We start from the raw sequence: 26912 nt of genomic DNA, 5'->3' as shown, positions 1-26912 counted from the left end.
GAAATCAAGAGCCCGCCAGAACTACAACAAGGGGGCGAGCTGAAGCTTATGGGCCTGAGCAGTTCGAGCCGGGCATGGCAGTTGGTGCTGAGTGCTTGGCCCGAGCCGAGATGCCAGCTGCTGAGGCCAAGACAATTTACATGGCAATCACACCTCTGATTCACTGTCCCGACCTGGAGGAGCCACCTGCACACTTGGCCACCCTGCAAGAAGAGCTACCCCGGGCACCCACTATCAATGCCCCTGGCATGCCTTGCCAAAGGAGTCACCTGCCTCAGTGCAGCAACCAGCTTCGGCCCCTGAACAACATCATGAACCATGTCAGCACCCACCCCAGCTCCGAAGGTGGGGCTTAATGAAGCGTCTGGGCTTGAGGTGATCGAGCTGGGCAGGGCTGTCGGTGCTGAGTGCTTGACCAGAGCGCAGATGCCAGCTGAGGAGTCGAAGCCAATGCACGAGGTGGTCACACCTCTGATTCACTCTCCCCACAAGGAGGACCCACCTGCAATCTCGGCCACCCTGGCGGTAGATGATGTCCTGGCGCATGCTATCAGGGTCCGCCACATGCCAGTGCGGCCACCCGGATCAGTGGAGCAACTAGTGTCCGCCCCTGTGCAATATCCTGAACCACCTCAACAACCGGCCCCAGCTCCTACCTCGCAGCCTTTTAAGCTTCAGGGCCAGAGGTGATCGAGCTGGTCACGGCTCGAGCCGAGAAGCCAGGCTGCTGAGACCAAACCAATGCACGTGGTGGTAACACCTCTGACTCACTGTGCCGACATGCAAGAGCTACCTGTACCCGTGGCCACCCTGGAGGAAGAGCACGCCCAGGTGCATGCTTTCGGGTTCCCGCACATGCTGGACCTGCCACCTACCTCAGTGGAGCGAACGACTTTGACCACTGAGCCACATCCTGAACCCAATCAAGAGCCTGCCACAGAGACTACAGTGAGGCCAGCTGAAGCTTCTGGAGACGGAATACTTCCAAACTCGTTCTATGAGGCCACCATCACCTTATGTCCAAAAGCAGAAGAAGACCCCACCGCGCCAAAAAGGAGAGTTATAAACCGATGTCCCCAATGAACACAGATGCAAAAGTTCTCAACAAGAAACGAGCCAATAGGGATCCCTGGGTGGCGCAGCGGTTTGGCGCCTGCCTTTGGCCCAGGGCGCAATCCTGGAGACCCGGGATCGAATCCCACGTCGGACTCCCAGTGCATGGAGCCTGCTTCTCCCTCTGCCTGTGTCTCTGCCTCTCTCTCTCTCTCTCTCTGTGTGACTATCATAAATAAATTTTAAAAAATTAAAAAAAAAGATACGAGCCAATAGGATCCAACAATACATTGAGAAGTGACTCACGGTGACCAGGTGGCATTTATCCCTGGGACGCAAGGCTGGGTCTACACTCGTCAAACACTCCATGTGACTGATCAGATCTGCAAGAGAAAAAACGAGAACCAGGTGATCCTCTCAAGAGATCCAGAGAAAGCATTTGAAAAAATACGGCATCCATTCCTGATCCAAACGCTTAAGAGTATAGGGATAGAGGGAACGTTCCTCAGCATCTTCAAAGCCGTCTAGAAAAGCCCACAGAAAATTATCATTCCCAAGGGGGAAACACTGGGAGCCTTTCCCCAAAGAAGATGAGGAAGGAGACATGGATGTCCACTCTCACCACTGCTATTCAACATAACACTAGACATCCGTAGCCTCAGCAATCAGGCAACAAAAAGAACTAAAAGGCATTCAAATCGGCATAGAACAAGTCAAACTGTCCCTCTTCGCAGATGAAATGATACCGTACACCTAGAAAACCCAAAAGACTCCACCCCAAGACTGCTAGAACTCATACAGCAAATTCGGCAGTGTGGCAGGGTACAAAATCAATGCCCAGAAGTCAGTGGCCTTTCTAGACGCTAACGATGAGACTGAAGAAAGAGAAATTAAGGAGTCGACCCCATTTACGATGGCACCCAAAAGCATGAGCTACCTAGGAATAAACCTAACGAAAGAGGTAAAGGATCTCAACCCGAAAAATGACAGAACACGTCTGAAAGAGACTGAGGAAGACAAAGAGATGGCTAACTATTCCATGCTCATGGATCCGGAGAATGAATATTGGGAAAATGTCAATGTGGGCAATTTACACAATTAACGCAATCACTATCAAAAATACCACGGACCCTCTTCAGAGAGCTGGAACAGATCATCGGAAGATTTGTGTGGAATCAGAAAGGACCCCGAATGGCCACGGGAATAGTAGCCAAGAAAACCACAGCGGGGGGGCAGCACAATGCAGGATTTCGGGTTGCGCTGCAAAGCTGTGCTCACCAAGACAGTGTGGTACAGGCACAGAAACAGACACAGCCACCAATGGAACAGAAGAGAAATCCAGAAGTGGACCCTCAACTCGATGGTCAAGACCATATATTCGACCAAGCAGGAGAGACCATCCACTGGAAAAAAGACAAGTCTCCTCCATAAATGCCACTGGAAACGCTGGACAGCCACATGCAGAGGAGGGAAACTGGACCACTGACTCACACCAGACACAAAGATAAACTCAAAATGGATGAAAGATCTAAATGTGAGAAGAGATTCCATTAAAACCCTGGGGGAGAACACAGGCAACGCCCATCCAAAAGTTGGCCACAGCAACTTCTTGCAAGATACACCCATGAAGGCCAGAGAAACAAAAGGAAAGATGAACTACAGGGACTTCACCAGGATGAGAAGCTTCCGCACAGCCAAAGAGACACTCAACGAAACCAACAGACCATCTCCAGAATGGGAGAAGCTTTGTGCAATTGACCCTTCAGATAAAGGGCCAGCATCCGAGATCTCGAAAGAACCTATTCAACTCGACAGCAGAGAAACCAACCATCCAATCCGGAAATGGGCAAAAGACACCAATGGAAACGGCACAGAGCAAGACACAAACGTGGCCGACAAGCCCATGAGAAAGTGCCCACATCACTGTATTTCCATCAGGCAAATACAGATCAAAGCCACACCGAGATCCCACCTCACAACGGTGAGAAGGGGCAGCACTGGCCAGACAGGAAACACCAAACGTTGGACAGGATGCGCAGAAAGGGGAACGCTTCAAAATTCAACAGTGTCAGAGGGAGCCGTACTCACCTGATAGGGACCAGGGCGGGGGGGCGGGCTCCCGGCCAGGTTGGGGCGCTCAGGAGGCACCTGAGAGCAGGGAGGAAGAGCCAGGGCCTTGGGGGGGCTCCCAGGGCCCAGCAGCCCAGGGCCTCAAGCCGCCGCCCCAAGGCCGTGCCCTGACGGTGGAAGGTGCCTGCACCCTAAGCCCTCTGAGCGCGCGCGCATGGGTTCCGCGGCACCGTAGGAGGCCCCACCGCCACCCCCCTCGTCCAACAGGTCCCGCCCCGCCTCCCCCCCTTCCCCCCCCCCCCCCCCCCCGCGCAGCCCTCTGCCCCGCACCCTGGCGGACCTCGCCATGGGGGTGCCTACGTGCGGCCCCCAAGGCCCGCTGTCCCCCGCGAGGTCCCTCCCAGGCACCCGCCGCGCCACACGCGAGGGCCAGATGCTTCTCGCACAGCCACCCCGGGGCCCCTCACGCCTCCCGGGGCCCACGCCGACCTGCGCGCCATGGCCGAGGCCTGAAGAGCCGCTGCCGGGAGCCCGCAGCGCCGGGAACCACCGGCCTGGAGCAGCGGCAGGGCAGCGCAACCTCCTGCCAGGGGGACGGCTGGGTCGGGTCCATCTGGTCCAGTCGGGTCGCCATGTCTGGGCCCAGCTCCTCCCGCGGCCACGCCCTGGCCCCCCTCAGGCCATGCTCCAGGTCAGGTGCTGGGGCAAGCTCCGGCCACGCCCCGGCCACGCCCTGGCCAAGCCCCCCCCCCACACAGCAGCCGGCCCTCCCTGGAGCCTAGAGGGGGACCAGAGACCGCCTCTGCCTCCCCCCGCTAGTCTGGTCGGGGCACCGGGGTCCGAGGCCTTGCGCCCCCCAGCTCAGTCCCCAGGGACTCCTGCTCAGGGAGGCACGAAGCCTCTCTCTGGCTCTGTGTCTCCCTCCCTGTCCCTCCGACCTGGTCTCTGTCTCTCCCTCCCGGTCTGGGGTCTGGCCCTGTCTCTCTCCCACTCCCCTCCACCCCTGTCTGTCTCTCTCTCTCCCTCCCAGTCTTTCTTCTCTCACTCCCTATCTTGGCCTGTCCCTGTCTCTGTGTCTACCTCCTTGTCTCTCGGTCTCTCACTTGTCTCCCTCCCTGTCTCATTCTCTCCATCCCATCTCTGTCTCAGTCTCTCCTCCCTCCCTGTCTCTGACTCTCCCTCCCTGTCTCAGTCTCCCCTCCTGTCTCTGGGTCTCCCTCCCTGCACCGTGGTCTCTCCCCTCTGTCCCATCTCTCCCTCCCTGTCTCTTGGTCTGTCTGTCCCTCCCTCCCTGTCTCTGGATCCCTCCATCCCTGTCCTGTGTCTCTGCCCCTGTCTCGATCTCTCACCCCCCTCTTCTCAGTCGCTCCTCCCTGTCTCCATCTCTCTCTCCCTCCCTGTCTCCCCGCCCATCTCTATCTATCTCTCCCTCCCTGTCTGGGGGCTCCCTCCCTGTCTCTGTCCATCCCTCCACTTCTGTCTACCCTTCCCTGCCTCGGTCTGTCCCTCCCTGTCTGTGTGTCTCCATCCCTGTCTCTGTCTATCCCTCCCTGGCTCTCTCACCCTGGCTCTCGGTCTCTCCCTCACTGTGTCTCGGTCTCCCTCCCTGGCTCTGGCTCTCATTCCCTGTCTCTCGGTCTCTCCCTCCCTGTCTCTGGGTCTGTCCCTCCCTGTCTCTCGGTCTCTCCCTCCCTGTCTCTGTGTCTCCCTCCCTCTCTATCTCTCCCACACTGTCTAGATCTCACCCTCCTTGTCTCTGTGTCTTCCTCTCTGTGTCTTGGTCTCTCCCTTCCTGTCTCTCGGCGCCTCCCTACCTGTTTCCCTGCCTCTCCCTCCCTGTCTTTCAGTCTCTCCCTCACCGTCTCTGTCTCTCCGTCCCTGTCTCTCTGACTCTCCTTCCCTGTGTCTGTGTCTGTCTCTCCACGCCGCCCCATCTCGGTCTCTCCTCCCCGTCTGGCTCTGTCCCTCCCTCTCTCTGACTCTTGCTCCCTGTCTTGCCACCTCTCCCTCCCTGTGTGTGTCTCTGTCTCTCTCCCCGTCTCTATCTCTCCGCCAGTCTCTCTGTGCCTCCCTCCGTGCCTCTCACTCCCTGTCTCTTGGTCTCTCCCTCCCTGTCTCATTCTCTCTCCATCCTGTCTCTGTGTCCCTCACTGTGTCACGGTCTCCCTCCCCATCTCTGGGTCTCTCTGTCTCTCTCTATCTTCCTCACTGTCTCTCAGTGTGTCCCTCCCTGGCTCATGGATTCTACTTCTGTGTCTGTCCCTCCCTCCCTCCCTCCTTCAGTCTCCCCGCCTTGTCTCGGTCTCTCCCATGCTGTCTCTCTGTCTCTCACTCGCTGTGTCTCCCCCATCCCTATCTCTCCCTCCCTGTCTGTGTCCCCCTCCCAGAAAATCCTCTCAAGAGATGCACAGGAAGCATTTGACAAAATACGGCATCCATTCCTGATCCAAACGCTTCAGAGTGTAGGGACAGAGAGAACGTTCCTCAGCATCTCCAAAGCCATCGACGGAAAGGAAAGCCCGCGGCAAATAATCATCCTCAATGCGGAAACACTGGGAGCCTTTCCCGTAGATTGGGAATGAGACAGGGACTTCCACCCTCACCACGGCTACTCAACATACAGCTAGACGTCACAGCCTCAGCAATCAGGCCACAAAAAGAAACAAAAGGCATTCAAATCCACAAAGAAGTAGACAAACTCTCCCTCTTCGCTGAAAACATGATGTCCTACCTGGAAAACGCAAAAGACTCCACCCCAAGATTGCCAGAACTCAAACAGCAGCAAAATCGGCGGCGTGGCAGGATACCAAATCAATGCCCAGAAATCACTGGCCTCTCCCTACGCCAACGATGAGACTGAAGAAAGAGAAATGAAGGAGTCGGTCCCAGTGACAATTGCACCCAAAAGCATGAGATACCTAGGAATATACCTAACCAGAGAGGTAAAGGATCCCTACCCAAAAAACTACAGAGCACGTCTGAAAGAAATTGAGGAAGACACAAAGTGATGGAAAACCATTCCAAGCTCCTGGATTGGAAGAATTCATATATTGGGAAAATGTCCACGTGACCCAGGGCAATTTACACATGGAACGCAATCCCTATCATCAGAAATACCACGGGCTCTCTTCAGAGAGCTGGAACAAATCATCGGAAGATTAGTGTGTGGAATCATCAGAAAAGACCCCGAATGCCCAGGGCAATATGAGAAAAGAAAACCACAGCTGGCGGCATCACAATGCCGGACTTCAGGTCGTGCTACAAAGCTGTGCTCATCAAGACAGTGTGGTACTGGCACAAAAACAGACACACAGGTCAATGGCACAGAAGAGACAAATCCAGAAGTGGACCCTCAACTCTACCGTCAAGACCGCACATTCGACGAAGCACGAAAGACCATCCACTGGAAAAAACACAGTCTCTTCAGTAAAGGCTGCTGGGCACGTTGGACAGCCACACACAGAGGAATGAAACTGGACCATTCTCTCACACCACCGTACACAAAGAGAAACTCAAAATGGATGAAAGATCTAAATGTGAGACAGGATTCCATCAAACTCCTAGGGGAGAACACAGGCAACGCCCTTCTTGAACTTGGCCACAGCAACTTCTTGCAAGACACATCCATGAAGGCCAGGGAAACAGAGCCAAAATGAATCACTGGGACTTCATCAAGATGAGGAGCTTCCACACAGCAAAAGAAACGCTCAACAAAACTAAAAGACAAACCTCCAGAATGGAAGAAGATATGTGCAAATGACCCGTCCGATAAAGGGCCAGTTATCCAAGATCTCTAAAGAACTTTTTCAACTCAACAGCAGAGAAACCAAGAGTGCCACCCTGAAAGGGGCAAAAGACACCAACAGAAACGTCACACAGGAAGACACAGACGTGGCCAACAAGCACACGAGACGATGCTCCGCACGCCGGCCGTCAGGGAAATAGCAAAAGCACAATGAGATACCACCTCACACCTGTGAGAATGGGGAACAAGAACCAGACAGGACACAACAAATGTTGGAAAGGATGTGGAGAAAGGGGAATGCTTTCAAAATTCAAAAGTTTCAGAAATCGCCATACTCGTCTGATATGGTCGAAGGGGGGGGGGCGGGCGGGCTCCTGGCGAGCCGGGGGAGCTTGGGAATGGGGGAAGGGGGGAAGTGGGGCAGGGGCTGAAGGGGCAAGGGGGGGAAGGTGAGCAGGGGCGGAGGGGGGGGAGGGGAGGAGGGGAGAGGAGGAAGAGCCAAGGGCCTTGGGGGCGCTCCTGGGGCCCAGCCACCCAGGCCCTCAAGCCACCGCCCCAAGGCCGTGCCCTGAAGGTGGATGGTGCCTGCATCCAAACCCCTCTGAGCGTGCCCGGATGGGCTTGGCACCCTCTCTGAGCCCCGGTGGAGGGGCCCCACACCCTCTCTGAGTCGTCCGGAGGAGACCTGACCCGTAGGAGGCCCCACCACCAGCCCCGTCCGCGAACAGGTCCCACCACTCCCCCACCGCGCAGCCCGTTGTCTCCCAGTCTCTCCCTCCCTGTCTCTGGGTCTCCCCTCCCTGTCTCTCTGTCTCTACCTCCCTGTCTCTGGGTCTCCCTCCCTCTCTGTCTCTCCCATGCTGTCTAGATATCACTATCCTTGTCTCCGTGTCTCCCTCTCTGTGTCTCGGTCTCTCCCTCCCAGTCTCTCGGTGTCTCCCTACCTGTTTCCCTGCCTCTCCCTCCCTGTCTTTCAGTCTCTGCCTCAACGTCTCTGTCTCTCCGTCCCTGTCTCTCTGATTCTCCTTCCCTATCTCTGTGTCTGTCTCTGCTCGCCGCCCAATCTCGGCCGCCTCCCCCCCCCCCCCGCCCCGTCTCCTTCTCTCCCTCCCTCTCTCTGACTCTCGCTCCGTATCTCACCGGCTCTCCCTCCCTGCGTCTCTGTCTCTCCTTGCGTCTCTATCTCTCCGCCAGTCTCTGTGTGTCTCCCTTTGGGTCTCCCGGTCTCTCACGCCCTGTCTCGTTCTCTCCATCCTGTCTCTGTGTCCCCCTCACTGTGTCTTGGTCTCCCTCCCTGTCTCTCTGTCTCTTCCTCCCTGTCTCTTGGTGTCTCCCTCTCTGTGTCTGTCTCTCCCTCCCTGTCTCTCTGACTCTCCTTCCGTGTCTGGCTCTCTTCCTCCCTCCCTCAGTCTCCCTCCTTGTCTCGGTCTCTCCCTCGCCATCTCGCTGTCTCTCCCTCCCCTCCCCTATCTCTCCCTCCCTGTCTGTGTCCACCTCCCTGTGTCTCTCCGTCCCTCCGGTTCTCTGTCTCTCCTTCCCTCTCCATGTCAATCAAAGAAAGGATGACAACCGTAGAATTCTCTCAATAGATACAGAAAAAGCATTTGACCAAACAGACCATCCTTTCCTCATGAAAACCTTCCACCTGGTACGGATACCGGGAACAAACCTCAATTCTCATAAAACCCATCTACAAAAGACCCAGAGGGAATGTCCTCTTCATTGGGAAAATCCTGGAGCTTTTAACTTAAGGTCAGGAACACGACAGGGTGTCCACCCTCAACGCTGTCCTTGGGCACAGTAGTAGCGGTCCTAGCTTTCGCAGTGACATTCCGAAACAGAAAGAAAAGGCAACCCGATGGGCAAAGAAGTCAAACTCTCACTCTTCACAGAGGACATGACACTCTACGTGGAAAACCTCAGTCACTAGATCGTACCTAAAGGATCTATCCAACAAGACGACCTAACAATCGTGGGTATCTGTGCCCCGAATGTGGGAGCTGCCACGGATACCAATCAGTTGCGAAGCAAAGTTAAGACGTACTTAGATAATAATACACTTTTACTTGGCAGACACGAACACGGTGCTTTCTAGGATTGATAGATCTTCCAGGCACAGCATCTCCAAAGAAACAAGGGCACTAAAGGATACATCGGACCAGATGGATCTCACAGATGTTTACAAAACTTTACATCCAAATGCAACTGAATTCACATTCTTCTCAGTGCACGTGGAACTTTGTCCAGAAGAGACCATATACTGGGTCACAAATCAGGTCGTGACCGATACCAAAAGACTGGGATCGTCCCCTGCGTATTTTCAGACCATAATGCTCTGAAACTAGAACTCAACCACAAGAAGAAGTTTGCAAGGATTTCAAACACGTGCAGGTTAAGGACCATCCTGCTAAAAGACGAAAGAAAGGGTCAACCAGGACATTAGAGAAGAATTAAAAAGATTCACAAAAACCAACGAGAATGAAGATACAACCAACCTGTTCCAAATCTTTGGGATACGGCAAAAGCGGTCCCACATAGGGGAAATACATCCCAATGCAAGCGTCCATCCAAACACTGGAAAGAACTCAAATACAAAAGCTAACCTTGCACCTAAAGGAGCTGGAGAAGGAACGACAAATGAAACCTTCACCCAGCAGAAGTCGACGGTTAATAAGAATTCGAGCAGAACTCAATGAAATAGAGAGCAGAGGAATTGGGGAAACACATCCACAACACCAGGAGGTGGATCTTTGAAAGAACCAATAAGAGAGAGAGAAACCATTAAGCCAGCCTTATGAAAAAAAAAGAGAGAGAGAAAAGACTCCAATGAATAAAATCATGAATGAGAAAGTAGAGATCACCACCACCACCAAGGAAATACAAACGATCTTAAAAACTCATCCTGAGCAGGTATACGCCAATAAATTGGGCAATCGAGAAGAAACGGACCCATTTCCGGAAAACCACAAACTACTGAAACCGGAACAGGAAGACACAGAAAACCCGAACAGGCCAATATCCAGGGAGGAAACTGAAGCAGTCATCGTCAAAGACCTCCCGAGACACAAAAGCCCAGGGCCAGATGCCTTCCCTGGGGAATGCTATCAAAAGTCTAAAGAAGAAACCGTACCTATTTCGACCAAAGCGGTTCCGAAAGATAGACAAGAGATGGAATACTTCCAAACTCGTTCTTGGAGGCCAGCATCACCTTAAGTCCAAAAGCAGACAAAGACCCAACCAACGAAGGAGAGTTACAGACCCACAGACCTCACGAACACGGATGCAGACATTCTCCACAAGATACGAGCCAACAGGATCCAATGGTACATTGAGAAGTTACTCACCGTGACCAGGTGGCATTTATCCCCGGGACGCAAGGCTGGTTCAACACTCGGCAAGCACTCCGTGTGACTCATCAGATCTGCAAGAGAAAAAACAAGAACCAGATGATCCTCTCAAGAGACAGAGAAAGCATTTGACAAAATCCATTCCTGATCCAAACGCTTCAGAGTATAGAGACAGAGGGAAAGTCCCTCAGCATCTTCAAAGCCACCTATGACAAGCCCCTGGCAAATTATCATTCCCAATGGGGAGACACTGGGAGCCTTTCCCCAAAGACCAGGCACGAGACGGGGATGTCCACTCTCACCGCTACTATTCTCAACATAGTACGAGACGTCACGGCCTCAGCAATCAGGCAACAAAAAGAAATAAAAGGCATTCAAACCCGCAAAGGGGAAGTCAAACTCTCCCTCTTCGCAGATGACATGATACCGTACCTAGAAAACCCAAAAGACTCCACCCCAAGATTGCTGGAACTCCTACAGCAAGTTCGGCAGTGTGGCGGGATACAAACTCAGGGCCCAGAAACCAGTGGCCTTTCTGTACGTGAACAATGAGACCGAGGAAAGGGACATCGAGGAAGGGGCCAATCCCATTGATACAACCACAGCACCCAAAAAAAAGCATGAGCTACCTAGAAAGAAACCTAACCAAAGGGGTAAAGGATCTCTACCCGAAACATTGCAGAACACGTCTGAAAGAAACCGAGGAAGACACAAAGAGATGGAAAAAGGTTCCATGCTCCTGGGTTGGAAGAATTAATATTGGGGAAAATGTCAACGTGACCCAGGGCAATTTACACAACTAGTGCAAAATCTGTCAGAAATACCACGGACTCTCTTCAGAGAGCTGCAACAAATCATCTGAAGACTTGTGTGGAATCAGAAAAGACCCCGAACAGCCACGGGAATAGTAGCCAAGAAACCCACTGCGGGGGGGGGGGGGGGCAGCACAATGCCCGATTTCAGGGTGTGCCACAAAGCTGTGACCATCAAGACGGTGTGGTACTGGCACAAAAACGGACACATGGATCAATGGAACAGAGGAGAGCATCCAGATGTGGACCCTCAACTCTACGGGCAACTAATATTCAGCCAGGCAGGAAAGACCATCCACGGGGGAATAAAAGACAGTCTCTTCGATAAAGGCTGCTGGGAACACTGGACAGCCACGTGCAGAGGAATGACACTGGACCATTCCTCTCATGCCAAACACAAGGATAAACTCAAAATGGAGGAAGGATCTAAATGTGAGACAAGATTCCATCAAAACCCTCCGGGAGAACACAGGCAACAACACCCTTCTTGAACTGGGCCACAGCAACTTCTTGCAAATTACATCAGCCACGAAGGCCAGGGAAACAAGAGCGAAATGGAACGTCGGGACGTCATGAAGAGGAGCTGTTTCTGCACAGCCAAAGAAAAACTCAACAAAACTGAAAGACAACCTCCAGACTGGGAGAAGATAGGTGCAAACGACCCTTCGGATAAAGGGCCAGCATCCGAGATCTCGAAAGAACCTATTCAACTCCACAGCAGAGAAACCAACCATCCAATCCGGAAATGGGCAAAAGACACCAATGGAAACGGCACAGAGCAAGACACAAACGTGGCCGACAAGCCCATGAGAAAGTGCCCACATCACTGCATTTGCATCAGGGAAATACAGATCAAAGCCACAACGAGATCCCACCTCACAGCGGTGAGAATGGGCAGCACTGGCCAGACAGGAAACACCAAACGCTGGACAGGATGCGCAAATAGGGGAACGCTTCAAAATTCAACAGTGTCAGAGGGAGCTGTACTCACCTGATAGGGACCAAGGCGGGGGGCGGGCTCCCGGCCAGGCTGGGGCGCTCAGGAGGCACCTGAGAGCGGGGAGGAAGAGCCAGGGCCTTGGGGGGGCTCCCGGGGCCCAGCAGCCCAGGCCCTCAAGCCGCCGCCCCAAGGCCGTGCCCTGAGGGTGGACGGTGCCTGCACCCTAAGCCCTCTGAGCGCGCGCGCATGGGTTCCGCGGCACCTCCCTGAGCCCCGGGGGAGGGGCCCCGCACCCCCGCACCCTCCCTGAGCCGCCAGGAGGAGGCCCCACCGCCAACCCCTCCGCCAACAGGTCCCGCCCCGCCTCCCCCGAGGCCCGCTGTCCCCCGCGCGGTCCCTCCCAGACACTCGCCGCGCCACACGCAAGGGCCAGATGCCTCTGGCACAGCCACCCCAGGGCCCCTCACACCTCCCGGGGCCCACGCCGACCTGCGCGCCGGGGACGAGGCCTGCAGAGCCGCTGCAGGGAGCCCGCAGCGCCAGGAACCGCGGGCCTGGAGCGGCGGCAAGGCCTTGCAACCTCCTGCCACAGGGATGGTCGGGGCGGGGCGGGGCGGGGCGGGGCGGGTGGCCCCATCGAGGCCCAGCTCCTCCCGTGGCCACGCCCTGGCCCCCTTCAGGTCATGCTCCGGGTCAGGTGCTGGGCAGGCTCCTGGCCGCGCCCCCTGCACAGAGGCCCGCCCTCCGGGAAGCCTAGAGGGGCCCCCTAGGTCTGTTGGCCATCTGCATATCTTTTTTTTTTTAATTTATTCATGAGAGACACACAGAGAGAGAGGCAGTGACACAGGCAGAGGGAGAAGCAAGCTCCATGCGGGGAGCCCGAAGTGGGACTCGATCCGGAGTCTCCAGGATCATACCCTGGACACTAAGCTGCTGAGCTACTGGAGCTGCCCCATCTGTATATCTTTCTTTGAAGAGTGTCTATTCAGGTCCCATGCCCATTTTTTAATTGGATTATTTTTGGGGGTGTTTTAGTATTGAGTTGTATAAGCTCTTTATACTTTTAGAATATTATTTGTATATAATTTTTTATTATTGTTTATATTATTTATATATTTAATTATTATAAATTATATATTATTTATATATTTAATTATATATTTAAAGGAGAAGAAATGAGTGGGAAATATCAGAACGGGAGACAGAACATGAAAGACTCCTAACTCTGGGAAACGAACTAGGGGTGGTGGAAGGGGAGAAGGGCGGGGGGTGGGGGGCACTGAGTGACTGGGTGGCGGGCACTGAGGGCAGCACGTGACGGGATAAGCACTGGGTGTTATTCTGTATATTGGCAAACTGAACACCAATAAAAAATAAATTTATTATTTAAAAAAATTAAATTAAATTAAATATAATAGATTTGAGACTGAAAAAATAAAAACATAAAAAAAAGAAATGTTGAAAAGGTTAACCAAAACCAGAGGCACCACAATACAAAGTTGCAATCATCAAGACAGTATGGGTACGGGCACAAAAATAGACACATAAATCAATGGAACAAAATAGAGAACTCAGAAATGGACCCTCATCTCTGTGGTTAACTAATCTTCAAATGAGGAAAAAATATCCAATGGAATAAAGACAGTTTCTTCAAAAAATGGTGTTGGGAAAATTGGACAGCTATGTGCAAAAGAATGAAAACAGGCCCGCTTTTTAGACCATACACAAAAATAAACTCAAAATGGATTAAAGACCTAATGTGAGACCGGAAACCATAAAAAAATCCGACAAGAGAGTACAGGCAGTAATTTCTCTGACATCAACCCTAACAATATTTTTCTAAGGTATGTCGCCTGAGGCAAAGAAAACAAAAGCAAAAAGAAATTACTGAGATTACATCATAATAAAAAGCTTGTGTACATCAGAGCAAACAATCAACAAAACTGAAAGGCAATGTAGGGAATGGGAGAAGATATTTGTAAAAAACATACATGATACAGGGTTAGTATCCAAAATATAAGAACTCAATACAAAAGAAAGAAAGAAAGAAAGAAAGAAAGAAAGAAAGAAAGAAAGAAAGAAAGAAAGAAAGAAATCCAATTAAAAAATGGGCAGAAGAGATGAACGGACATTTCTCCAAAGAAGACATCCAGATAGCCAATAGACACATGAAAAGATGCTCCATGTCACTCATCATCAGGTAAACAGACACCAAAATCACATTAAGATATTATTTCACACCTGTCAGAATGGCTAAAATCAAAACCACAAGTGTTGACGAGGATGTAGAGGAAAAAGGGAAATTTGTGCTCTGTTGGTGGGAATAGCTAACTGTGGAACACAGTATGGAGGTTGTTTAAAATTTTTGAAACAGAATTACCCTATGATCCAGTAATTCTACTACTGGATATTTACCCAAACAACTCAAAAACATTAATTTGAAAGGATACATGGAACTCTACATTTACTGAAGCATTATTTACAATAGCCAAATTATAGAAGCAGCCCAAGTGTCCATCAATCAACAAATGGATAAAGAGGAGGTGGTGTGTACACCTGTACACACACACGAAAATTACTCAGCCATAAAAAGAATGAAGCTTGCCATTTGCAATAACATGGATGGGATCTGGAGGTTATAATGCTAAGTGAAAGAAGTCAGAGGAAGACAAATTATCATATGATTTCACTTGTGAAATTTAAGAAAACAAATGAAGAAAAAAAACAAGAGGCAAACCAAAAAACAGACTCAACTATAGAGAACAAACTGATGGCTACCAGAAAGAGATGAGTAGGGGGTGGGTGAAATAGCTGATAGATATTAAAGAGTATACTTATCATGATGAGCACTGAATAATGTATAGAAACGCTGAATCACTATATTGTACTCCTGAAACTAATATAACACAGTATGTTAACTATACTGGAATTAAAATTTAAAAATGAAAAAAAAATTCCCTGCAGAACATCCTGCCTATTGTTTTCCTGCTAAAAGATCTCTTGGCATTAATATCAAGACTCAACAGCATGGTATTGGTGTAATAACAAACTGATCGATGGAACAGAAAGCCCTAAAATAAACCCAGACATACGTGGACAACTGATACTTGACAAAGGCAGTGCAGTAGGAGAAAGGATGGCTTTTTCGACAGCAGTGGTGGAAAAATTAAATATCCACAAGTAAAATGAACTTGGATCCATACCTCATATCACACATGAAAATTAACTCAAAATGGATCATAGATCTAAATGTAAAACTTAAAGCTTGGAAACTTCAAGAGGAAAACATGTTAGGTAAAGATTTCTTAATACCAAACAAAAGAAAAATTCATACAAGACAAGTTGGACTTCACTAAAAAGGGAATTGGGGCTCCTTAGAGAAAAACCAAGGCTGTATCAGTAAAAGTAGAAGATAAGCCTAGAAACTATCTGGTTTGCCAGAAAGTTAGAAGTATTCAACAATCAATAGGTGTATGTCAAAGGACAAGATTTCAACTTGAAGGGGTTCCTACTGCCCAAATTGGAACAATGTGGTTATCAAAATAATGAAAGGAATGGTTCATAATATAACAAAATTTCACAAGCCCACAGTAATAAATGGAAAAGGAAAGTCTCATTCATACAGTACAGTATCAGCTAATAAGCTGAGAGGGACAGAAAAATCACCATTTTGCAACATCACAATAATAAATGATGAAGGGAAGAATCAGCAGTGGATGCTATCTACAGTTTTTGGGAACAGAACACTGACAGAGACCCAAAGTATCTCACAGGAAGTTATTAATTACAAAGGGGGAAAAGTGGAGAAATCTGGCAGTTCAAACTAGTGATGAAAGCCAAACAACAGCAATGGGACAAGAGGACATCATGGTTTCCTAATGTAAAGCACTGAAGGGGACGCATTACTTTTGCCAAAAATGATGAATAAGGAGAGAAATCAAACATTAAGTCTGAAAAAACAACATTTGACAGAAATAATTATTAACTACCTCAAGGAACTGGGATAAGTAGGAGTGGCCAGTAAGAAGCTGAGACAGTGCTCAAGAATATAACAGCAGCAGATGTCATAAATATGATACAAAATAGCCACTCCTGCTAAGGCTAGGACAGAGTCCCCAAGGAAGAATTTTCCCTTCAGAGCTCAATAGTCAGACCTTGTTAGAAAAGATAACAGCCATCACTCACACTTTGGTGCTGTACCAGTGGGATTTGCTGGAAATTCACCCTCTGGAACTTGTCCACAAATCTATTCCATAGTACGTGCTGGCAATCTGTGTCCTGGATTTCCCCCACCATCAAAGGGGGTGAAAAAGCTGCTGTGAAGGACATTATTGTGACAACTGACAAAATTTGAATATAGATCATGTAGTTAGATAATAGCACTGTACTAATGTCAAATCCCCTTAATTTAATTATACTGCAGTTATAGGGGATTATCCTTGCATATACCAAAACTCATCAAACAGTACATTTAAATATGTGCAGCTTTCTGTATGTTAATCTTATCTCAGTAAAGCTAAAAAATAAACAAATAACCTTTTAAAAAAGAGAATCTATGTTTGGGGCTAAGGGTCATGTCTACACTCCTCCCAAATAAGTAAAAAAATATATATATAAATATATATCACCAAGCATACCAAAGTGAGAAATAAAATGCAACAAAATCTAGTATCCGTAGGAAGGGCTCATAGGAACAATACTTTTAAAGTTCTTATATGTGGTCTTTATGCTTAAACATCAGTTGGCTGGATGTGTGCCTCAATTCACATTTTTTTTCTATGAAAAATCTTAAAAATCTTTACTCCAGTCTTCCAGATTTAAGTACTAATGCTGGAGAGTTTATTGATAATCTGGCATTCTTTCCACCTAAGTGATGTAGTCTTTTTGTGTAGGTGCCCAAAGTTGGTTTTTTTTTTCCTTTAAAAGCCCTAGAACACATTTCAGTGGTGGCTGTTGTTTCAATTTTCCTAAGCACATGATGAACCCTTATAATATAGATGTTCATCTTTTAACGGCATTTTCTTGCTTTTGTTTTTTTTCCTGTTTCTTTTGTCAGTCCGGGCACTTTTATTAATGTCCATATACTTATGTGCACATGCATATAAGATCTTCTTCTCACTTTATGAATTTCTTTCAGCTCTTTACTTGATTTGTTTTCACTTGTCTTTTTCCATCATTTCTTTCTTTTGTGGTACTTTCTAGAGTGTCTGCTCATTCAAGAACTTTCTGGTTTATCTTCATTTCTGAAATATTTCTCATTCGTTCCTCAAGTCTTGTCAGTTTTTCATGATCTCCTATAACATAGGAGTTCATTTACAAACTTTTCTAATTCAGTTTATTTTGTTTTTTCATAACATACTGTTTTATTTTTCCAGCTTATTTTGTAGAAATTATATCTGTGCTTTAAGACAAAATATACTGCTATCTTCACCTCTTTACATCTGTTATTCAGAGGACTACTGTCCTTTTTCTTATACTATCTTCCAATGACATAAAATTACAATACCTTCTATAAACCTTATTATAGTTGGATGGCTTTTCCTATACTTTTAAGTTTCCTATGTAAGATTTGTAAACAGACTGAGAAGGCTTTCCTAGATTCAGAGTTCAAAGGTTTCCTCTTATATTGTTACCACAAAGTATTCAAACCTAAGGTACTTAAGTGTGACCACTTCCCTAATACTTTCTGAGATCTGCCTCCTCCAGTGCCCCCTCCCACATGTATCTGTGTCTATTCTCCTCTTTACCCTTAAGTTCCTACTCTCATCAACTTTTATTTGCAGCAGTTTCTTTTCAGTGTGGGGCTCTGTTCGCTTCCTGAATATTTCTAAGAATCTCAGGAACCAGGCTGTCCCTGCTCCCTCATACTTTCCTGTGGCAAACGATCTCATTTCAGACCCTATTAGAAGTTTCTGGACCACATTTTGAATAGCACTCCCTAAAATACTTTGCTTTTTTTCAGAGAGTGCTGAGTGGCACAGTAAGGCAGACAGGTATCACTATAAATGTATGATCTCCAGTAGCAAGTGGGCCTCAACAAGATCTGCAGTTATAATACATTTTACTGGGAAATGCAATCCACTTTGCACACATGTAGACAAACCCTGTGTGTGTGTGTGTGTGTGTGTGTGTGTACCTACTCTTACCTTCTCTCCTGTTGGTAACAAAATGTCTCTCCCTCTATTCAAAGTCACCAATCTTTCCATCTATGCCTTCGATCAATCAATCCTGCTTTCTCAGAACACCTCACAAATCCCTTCTTTGGTATATTTGATAGCTCATTTGATTGAACTCTTCTTTCATATAACAAACATGCTTAAGCCTTTCCCGTTTACAAAAAAGCAATAAACAATAACTCCATTTCTCTCTCCAACTACTGCATAATTCCTTTAATTCTCTAGAGTTGTCTTAACTATCCACATCTCTTTACTTCTACCCATTGTATAACCCCAATAGAGTTTCCCCTACTACTTCTCCATCAAAATATGCTTTGCACGACTGTCATGTTTCTAACACTAAAATGTTTTTGGCCGCTCTTATTTGACCTTGCGTGAATGCGACACTGTGAACCACCACTTTGTTAAGACTTTCTTTGCTTGGCTTCCGTGACACTACATTTTCCTGGCTTTCTCCTACCTCTTCTCAGTGTCCTTTCTAGGTTTCCATCCTACACACCCATAACATATCCAAATACCTAAGGCCTTGTCCTAGGTGATCTCCTCACTCTAATCTCTAGAGTAGAAGAGAAAGAAACACAGGGAGGACAACAGGACACCAAAAAGGAAGGGTCAGAGAAATGGAATGGAAGCCTTAATACCAAAAGATGGGTGGGGAAATGAGCTGAGGGTAGTAAAAGCAAGTTAAGGCATGTGACACACAAGTCAAGTCTAGAAGATAAGGAACAGAAGAAACATAAATCCACATGCACCAGTACAAAAGGCAGATACTAACGTCATGTGCTATAGGCTCTTCTCCTGGTTATCCTTAATGTTGAATACAGACAGTCAAGAGATCCCAGAAAGACTATTCATTCATAAGGAAGATAAAAAAAAAAAGATCTTCCAGCAGTTATAAATCCCAATTACTATATATGACATTTTTCTTTAAAATTTATTGGGTTTTTTTTAAGATTTTATTTATTCGTCAGAGACCGACAGAGAGAGAGAGAGAAAGAGAGAGAGAGAGAGAGGCAGAGACAAGGCAGATGGAGAAGCAGGCTCCATGCAGGAAGGCCTGACATGGGACTGGATCCCGGGTCTCCAGTACAGCTCCCTGGGCCAAAGGTGGCGCTAAACCTCTGAGCCACCCAGGAGTCCCACTTTTAAATTTATTGTAGGGCAGCCAAGGTGGCTCAATGGTTTAGCGCCACCTTCGGCCCAGGGCGTGATCCTGGAGTCCCCGGATTGAGTCCCAAGTCAGGCTCCTTGCATAGAGCCTGCTTCTCCCTCTGCCTGTGTCTCTGCCTCTCTCTTTCATGAGTAAATAAATAAAATCTTTTAAAAATAAAAATAAGGGATCCCTGGGTGGTGCAGCGGTTTAGCGCCTGCCTTTGGCCCAGGGCGCGATCCTGGAGACCCGGGATCGAATCCCATGTCGGGCTCCCGGTGCATGAAGCCTGCTTCTCCCTCTGCTTATGTCTCTGCTTCTCTCTCTCTCTCTCTCTCTCTCTCTGTGTGTGTGTGTGTGTGTGTCTGTGTGTGTGACTATCATAAATAAATAAAAATGTAAATAAATAAATAAATAAATAAATAAAATAAATAAATAAATTTATTCTATTGTGACCAGAGTACCTATGGACAATGTGTTTTAGAAGAAATTAGACCAAAGTTCTTTGAAGAATCCTGTTTTTTTACAACTTAGAAGAGGATTTGAAAACCATTTTTGAAAGACAAGGTAAACACGGAAAAACACTGAGGCAATTCAGCTGACACTTATGTTCACGTGTTGTTTTAAACACAAGTGTTTAAATATGCACCTATGTATATATTATGTGGATATACTATAGTACTAGAGTACCCTGTATATAACAAATCACATATACAAGACATTCTGAAAGAACAAAATCAGGGTAAAATATTTTTAAATGTTTTGCTAGTCATGATAGCTTCATACCACTATCCTCTAATGGTCCAAGATGTAATATACATTTAAGGCATAGTTCATCATTAATTCAGAGGATGTCAATTTCAAAGAGGGTTTTTGGTAATTTTGAAACTTTTAGGCACGTATTAGATTTGGTTAGAAAATCACTTATGTTAACCTCACAATAAGACTGATAAAGAAAAAATAAATAAAAAAATAAAAGACTGATAAAGAGCCTATGAAGTATCAGTTCTACCACTCTAATGCTGTTAGCTTACAAATTAGTATTATCTTTATCATAGCTTAAAAAAAATGAGACTTCAAAGATTCAAATAATTTAGGGCTGGTTGGAAAATCGAGACTCCATCACTCCATATACCTGATACAATAAACAATGGAACAGCAACAATTACAGCTTTCCATAGAATAGAGATCTTGCTGGCTAATCTACCACTGACTGCATATTCAGGTGCCAGGAAATGACAAGTATCTATCCCTCTACATAACACTAAAGAAGTCATCAGATATGAAGAGCCCCGAGCAGCTTTCCATATTTTCCGAAACTTGGGAGGAGCTGAGCTATTAGCATCCAACCTTGATGACAGACTTAAATACAACTCTCTATGCTATTAATTGGAGTTAAGGATCACTTTTTATAATTATTACACATACCCTACAACCTATAACTAAGGGACTCTCCAGGCTGCTGAAACTGAGGCACTTTCATGAGTGGCTTCCATATGGGAATTCCCTAGGAACTGAGATCCCAGGGCTTTATGTCCGGGTCCTCATAATGGCCTACCATGATCTTCAATTTTTCAGTCATTTTAGTTAAAATCAGAGTCTACAACCCATAAGCCAACTTATCCAAGAACATGTAAATTGTATTACAATACGTATGTATGTGTATGCACCAGCAAGCTAGGGGTGGATTGGAGGGGGGAGTGTCACAATAGGGTCTGCAGTATAGAAATCCTATTACTTCCCTCGCAGCTGTGTACAGTTTGACAGGTTGTGCAGCACAAGGGACTACTTAATTTAAGAGGGCAAATGGGGATTAATATGCATTCCACTTCCTAAGGCATGTAATCCTTGGTACTACAGGTGACAAGTGAACACATATTCCAAAATCAGACAATTCCCCCACTCTTAGAATGCTTTGTATACCATATGTGAAAGGCAGCCATTTGACATGCTTATTAATGACAAACTACTTATCAAAGTACTTTAACTTAAATTCTAATGTTTTCCCCTCAACTCAATAAATTATGTTACCTCGTAATGTGGGACACATATATCCCATTTTGGAGACTACTGGTCTACTACGTACTTGAAAATGCAGGAGTAAATTTGAAAAAGGGGGGGGGGTCAAGGTTTTAGGAAGAAATGTAGGGCTCATGCAAGTAGCTTGATAGTTTAACTTGGTGAGATCTCTAAGAAAAATCAGACAAAAATCTAGAGATCTGGGACACCTGGGTGGCTCAGCAGTTGAGCATCCGCCTTTGGCCCAGGGCGTGATCCTGGAGTCCTAGGATCGAGTCCCACATTGGGCTCCCCACCAGGACCCTTTTTCTCCCTCTGCCTGTGTCTCTGTGTCTCTTGTGAATGAATAAATAAAATCTTAAAAAAAAAAATCTAGAGATCGAGAACCAAATTACCCACATGTGAGCATATTAAAAAGGTGCAATGCAATGTAATAATAGTATTTGACATCAACTTCCTACCAGGACAGAGTAACCAGTACCAAGACAAGTTTGCCTGCCACGTACAACTACATGTAACGGGGATAGATATATGAGGCAACTATCTTTGGGCATTGAACAACAGGCAGTGAGGACTGTGATTCCCTGAAGAAAAAAGGGAAATTCAGGAGGTAAACCCTAATAGGTCTTGATTCTCTACCTGGGGACTATCTCTCAGCCACAATTCAGGGAACTAGAGCTTAAGTAGAACACAGCTTAAAAAGCCAGAGAATTTGGGGCTTGAAGCAAATTAAGCACTGGAGAGAAGAGAGCTGCAAAGAGTGAGGGTGCCAGTAGTCTCTCTAGGGCTTCTCCAAGGCCTTCGCTGAAGGCTAACATGCAGGTGCACAGCAAGACTTTGGGACGCTTACCAGAGAACAGCTGCCAAGGGATGGAGAAAAGCAAACATACTAGAGGCCCAGCAGGAAGAAAGAGAAAACAAATTTTTAAGAAGTAGTCTTAAACTCGACCATACTAATAATTACTTAACATGTAAATGAATTAAACCATTAAAAACAAAAATTTACAGGTTGGGTAAAAAACCAAGACACCACTATTCACTATCTACAAGAGACCTACTTTAAATAGAACGGTTAAAAGTAAAAGAATGGAAAAAATATACCATTCAAGTAGAGGTAAGAAGACTGGTGTAGCTGTATTAATGTAAAAACAATGTAGACTTCATGAAACAGTAGTACAAGAGATAAACAACATTTCAGAGAGTTAAAAAGGGCAGGCAATTAATCAATAAGATAAAGCTTCAAAATATCTGTAGCAAAAACTAACCAGGAGTAAAGGAATAAAAGGTAAGTCAACAATCATGATAGAAGATTTTAACATTCTTCTCTCTGTAACTGATAGAACGAGTAGACCGGAAAAAAAAAAAAAGAAAAAGAAAGAAAAAGAAAACCAAACCAATAAAATAAACATTTTTACAACACTATCAACCAACTTCACCTAACATTTACAGAATACTACACAGAACAACTGTAGATAGAATTTAATTTCTTTTTAAATACACGTAGATGGTCACCAAGATAGACAATATGTTAGGACATAAAATGTCTCAATAACTTTGAAAGATCTACGTCTTGGCTCAGGGAGTGATCCCAGGATCCTGGGATCAGGTCCCATGTTGGGCTCCCTGCCTGGAGCCTGCTTCTCCCTCTGCCTATGTACGCCTCTCTGTGTCTCTCATGAATGAATAAATAAATACTCTAAGGAAAAAAAAAAGATTTATGTCTTAGAGTTGTCTTTTTTTTACTACAATGGAATAAGCTATCCAGAAAATCCCCATGTATCTTTAATACATTTCTAAGCAACCCAAAAGAAATCAGAAGAAAAATTTTTAAATATTTTAATAGGATGTTAATTAAAACAATTTATTTGAGGTGGCAACATATGCTTAGCGAGAAAATTATACCTTTAAAAAAAGCAGAGACAAACAATAAATAAAATTAACAAAGCCAAAAGTTAGTTGGTAAGCCCTCAATAATAGCAAGCAAGAAAAAGAATACACATTACAAACAGAAACAAAAGAGGTCTGGGACATTGCTCAGGCCCCGAAAACATTAAAAGGGTTTGGGGAATACTGTGAACAAACATATACTAAAAATGTACCAATTAGATGAAACAGAAAATTTTCTTCAATTTACCAAAATGGATTCATGAAGAAATATAAAAATTGAATCGCCCTGATCAAGACACTGAATCCCTAATCAAAAACCTTCTCATAAAGAAAACTCTAAGCACAGATGGATTCACTGAATTCTGTCAAATGTTTAAAGAAGAACTAATACTAATTTTACAAAACGTCTTTCAGAAAATTAGATGGAACACTTTACACATTTGAGGCCAGTTTTACCTTGATACTAAAATCAGATAAACATTTGAGAAAACCATCACCAATATTCCTCATAAACATAAAAAAGTCCTCAAAATATTAGCAAACCAAGTCCAGAAATACACATAAAGGTGACCAAGTACAGCATATCCTCAGAATGCAAGATAAGTTTAACATCTGAAAGTCAACATAATTTACCACATTAAGAGAAAAAAGGAGAAAACCCACACGATCATTTTAATAGATACAGAAAACGCATTTGACAAAATTCATCATCCAAAACGATTAAAATACCCAGCAGACTAGGAATAGAAAAGATCTTAATTTCGATAATGGGCATCTGTAAAAAGCTCATAGATCTAACATATAAATGGTGAGCAACTAACATCATCTTCCTAAGATCAAGAATAAGGCAAGGATGCCATCTCTCATTTAATAGTGAAATTAAACTTCTACTCAATATTGTACTGGAGGTCCTACCTAGCACAGTAAGGGGAAAAAATGACAATTAGGAATTGAAAGAAAAGTTGAAACTACCTACCTGTAAGCAATAGGATAGGCTACATAGAAAATCTTAAGGAATACACAAAAAACTACTAAGATTTAATCACTGAATTTAGCAAGATAATGGGATACAATCAATATACAAGAGTTGATTGTATTGCAACTAGCAACAGTTGGAAATGATATTTTTAAAAACACCAATATCATTAAGCAACATTATCGTAAAATAGTTTGGAATATAAACTTCACAAATACTGTACAAGACTAATATGATCAAATAGTGCTGAGAGAAATTAAAGATCTAGATAAACAGGAAATAAAAGGTTTATAGGTAGGAATAGTCAATGTTGTTCAATCATTCTCCCCAAAGTGGTATCTGGACTTAATGCAATTCTCATCAAAATCATAGCAGACTTTCATGTAGAGATTAACAAGCTGATTCTAAAATTTATGAAGAATTGCAAATGACTTCAAAGAGCAAAACAATTTTGAAAAAGAACAAAACTGTCCAATTCAAAATTTGCTTTAAAAGCTACATCAATACAAAAAAAACACTTTACTACTGAATAGATCAACAGAACAGAAAAGTATAAAAATAAAGATTTATGTTCAACTAATGTCTTTTTACAAAAATGCCACAAAGTGATATAAGGGAAAGTACTCTCTTCAATAAACAGTACTTTAACATATGGTTGAAAACATGAACCTCAACCCTCATACAAAATCACTCAAAATAGATTACAGATCTAAATACAATGACTAAAACTATAAAAATACTGAAAAGACAAAATCTTGGTAAACTTAGGGTAGGCAAAGAACTATTAGAACACAAAAATTACGGGGACCCCTGGGTGGCTCAGCGGTTTAGCGCCTGCCTTCCGCCCAGGGTGTGATCCTGGAGTCCCGGGGTCAAGTCCCACATCGGGCTTCCTGCATGGAGCCCACTTCTCCCTCTGCCTGTGTCTCTGCCTCTCTCTGTGTCTCTCATGAATAAATAAATAAAATATTTAAACACACACACACAAACACACACACACACACACACAGGAGGATCCCTGGGTAGCTCAGCTGTTCATCGCCTGCCTTTGGTCCGGGGCGTGATCCTGGGGGTTCGGGATCAAGTCCCACATCTCGCTACCTGCATGGAGCCTGCTTCTTCCTCTGCCTGTGTCTCTGCCTCTCTCTCTCTCTCTCTCTCTCTCTCTCTCTCTCATGAATAAATAAATTAAACAAATCTTTAAAAAAAAAAACGCAAAAATTACTAAGTATAAAAGAAAAAATGGATAAATCAGGCAATCAAAATTTAAAACTTCAGCTCTGGGATCCCTGGGTGGTGCAGCGGTTTGGCGCCTGCCTTTGGCCCGGGAGGCGATCCTGGAGACCCGGGATCGAATCCCACGTCGGGCTCCGGGCTCCCGGTGCATGGAGCCTGCTTCTCCCTCTGCCAGTGTCTCTGCCCCTCTCTCTCTCTCTCTCTCTCTCTCTCTGACTATCATAAATAAAAAATAATTAAATTAAATTAAATTAAATTAAATTAAATTAAATTAAAAAAAATAAAATAAAATAATAAAATAAAATAATAAAATAAAATAAAACTTAAGCTCTTCAAAAGACACCATTAAGAAAATGAACGGGCAAAAGAAAAAAAAAAAAGAAAGAAAGAAAATGAACGGGCAAGCTACAGGAGTTAAATATGTAGAAAACTGTATCTAACAAAGGACCAGGATATAGAACGTATATAAAGAATATTTACTTATCAATAATTAACCAATTACTTAACTTTAAAACTCTGCAAAAGAAAAACTGAAATTATACCAAAAAGCTATAATAGCAAATAAGCACAAGAAAAGACTCTCGTTATTCATCGGGGAAATCAAAATTAAAACCATGAGACTCCCCTTTGCACATCCTAGAAAGACTAAAATTAAAGACTAACGACACCCAAACTGGCAAAGATATGAACCAACTAGAACTCTCATACATCGCTGGAGGGAATGCAGAACAGTACAACCAGTATAAATATACATTTATGACACAAAGAAGAAATTCCAATTTTTAGTATTTACCCAAGGAAATGATAACATACTACATAAACACTTGTCCACAAATATTTATAACAGTTTTATTCCTAATAGCCACAAATTGAAAACAACAGTATGATTTCCATTAACAAGGTGAATATTGTATATAGAACTGTTTGTATATAAAACTGGTAGACAATATGGATCAATCTTAAATACTATTAATTCCTTGACACTGTATCTTGTACTCACAAGGTGATTTACACTTCTCACCAAGAACCCAAAGCAATCAAATCCCAAAATCGACAGTTACATTTTACAGACTGCCAGTTAGTAAAGAAGTCTAAAAAAAAATTGATGGGTTCTTATTTTTTACTCTTCCCTGGATAAATAATGTGACCCTTTTCAAGGGTATGCTCAGTACTCTTTTCAAAACAGCTTAGAGTTTGCTACTCTTTTGCTGAATACACTACAAAATATTGTACAATGTTGTACCATTTCTCCAAGATCAGTTTGTTTTCTGACTTCAGGTACCTATAATGTACCTAAAGAAAATCTGTTTTCTACATCCTTCCCTCTTTCCTGGATATAACTGCACACTAAGAAAATGGCAGTCATACCTGAGGTAGCTCATCCAACTTTAGCATGTGGTCACTCATCCTCATTCCTTCCAACTGGCAGGCAGCCTTATCAAAGGACAGTTTTGACCCATGTTCTCAATGGGGTCTTGGTAGTTACTGTAATTGTATCTGA

The 26912-nt window shown here is 45.1% G+C and overlaps 2 protein-coding genes across 3 annotated transcripts in view; one reads left to right on the top strand and one right to left on the bottom strand.

The window, feature by feature from the left end:
* Nucleotides 1–26912, bottom strand: part of LOC140599530 (uncharacterized) — a 263170-nt gene that overhangs the window by 194281 nt on the left and 41977 nt on the right. The window contains exons 4-5 of the mRNA XM_072762686.1: nt 10213–10289; nt 1360–1436 (exon numbers count right to left, since the gene is read on the bottom strand). Coding sequence (XP_072618787.1) covers nt 1431–1436; nt 10213–10289 — 83 coding nt within the window. The 3' untranslated portion in view covers nt 1360–1430. The remainder of the gene's footprint in view (nt 1–1359; nt 1437–10212; nt 10290–26912) is intronic.
* The window catches only part of LOC140599793 (adenylate cyclase type 1-like), a 531081-nt gene that overhangs the window by 489224 nt on the left and 14945 nt on the right, over nt 1–26912 (top strand). The window lies entirely within an intron of this gene.

The sequence above is a fragment of the Vulpes vulpes genome, chromosome 7 (assembly GCF_048418805.1).
Source record: "Vulpes vulpes isolate BD-2025 chromosome 7, VulVul3, whole genome shotgun sequence".
Classification (NCBI taxonomy): Eukaryota; Metazoa; Chordata; class Mammalia; order Carnivora; family Canidae; genus Vulpes; species Vulpes vulpes.
The sequence above is the reverse complement of the archived record's forward strand: the minus strand, read 5'-3'. Positions and strand labels throughout refer to the sequence as shown.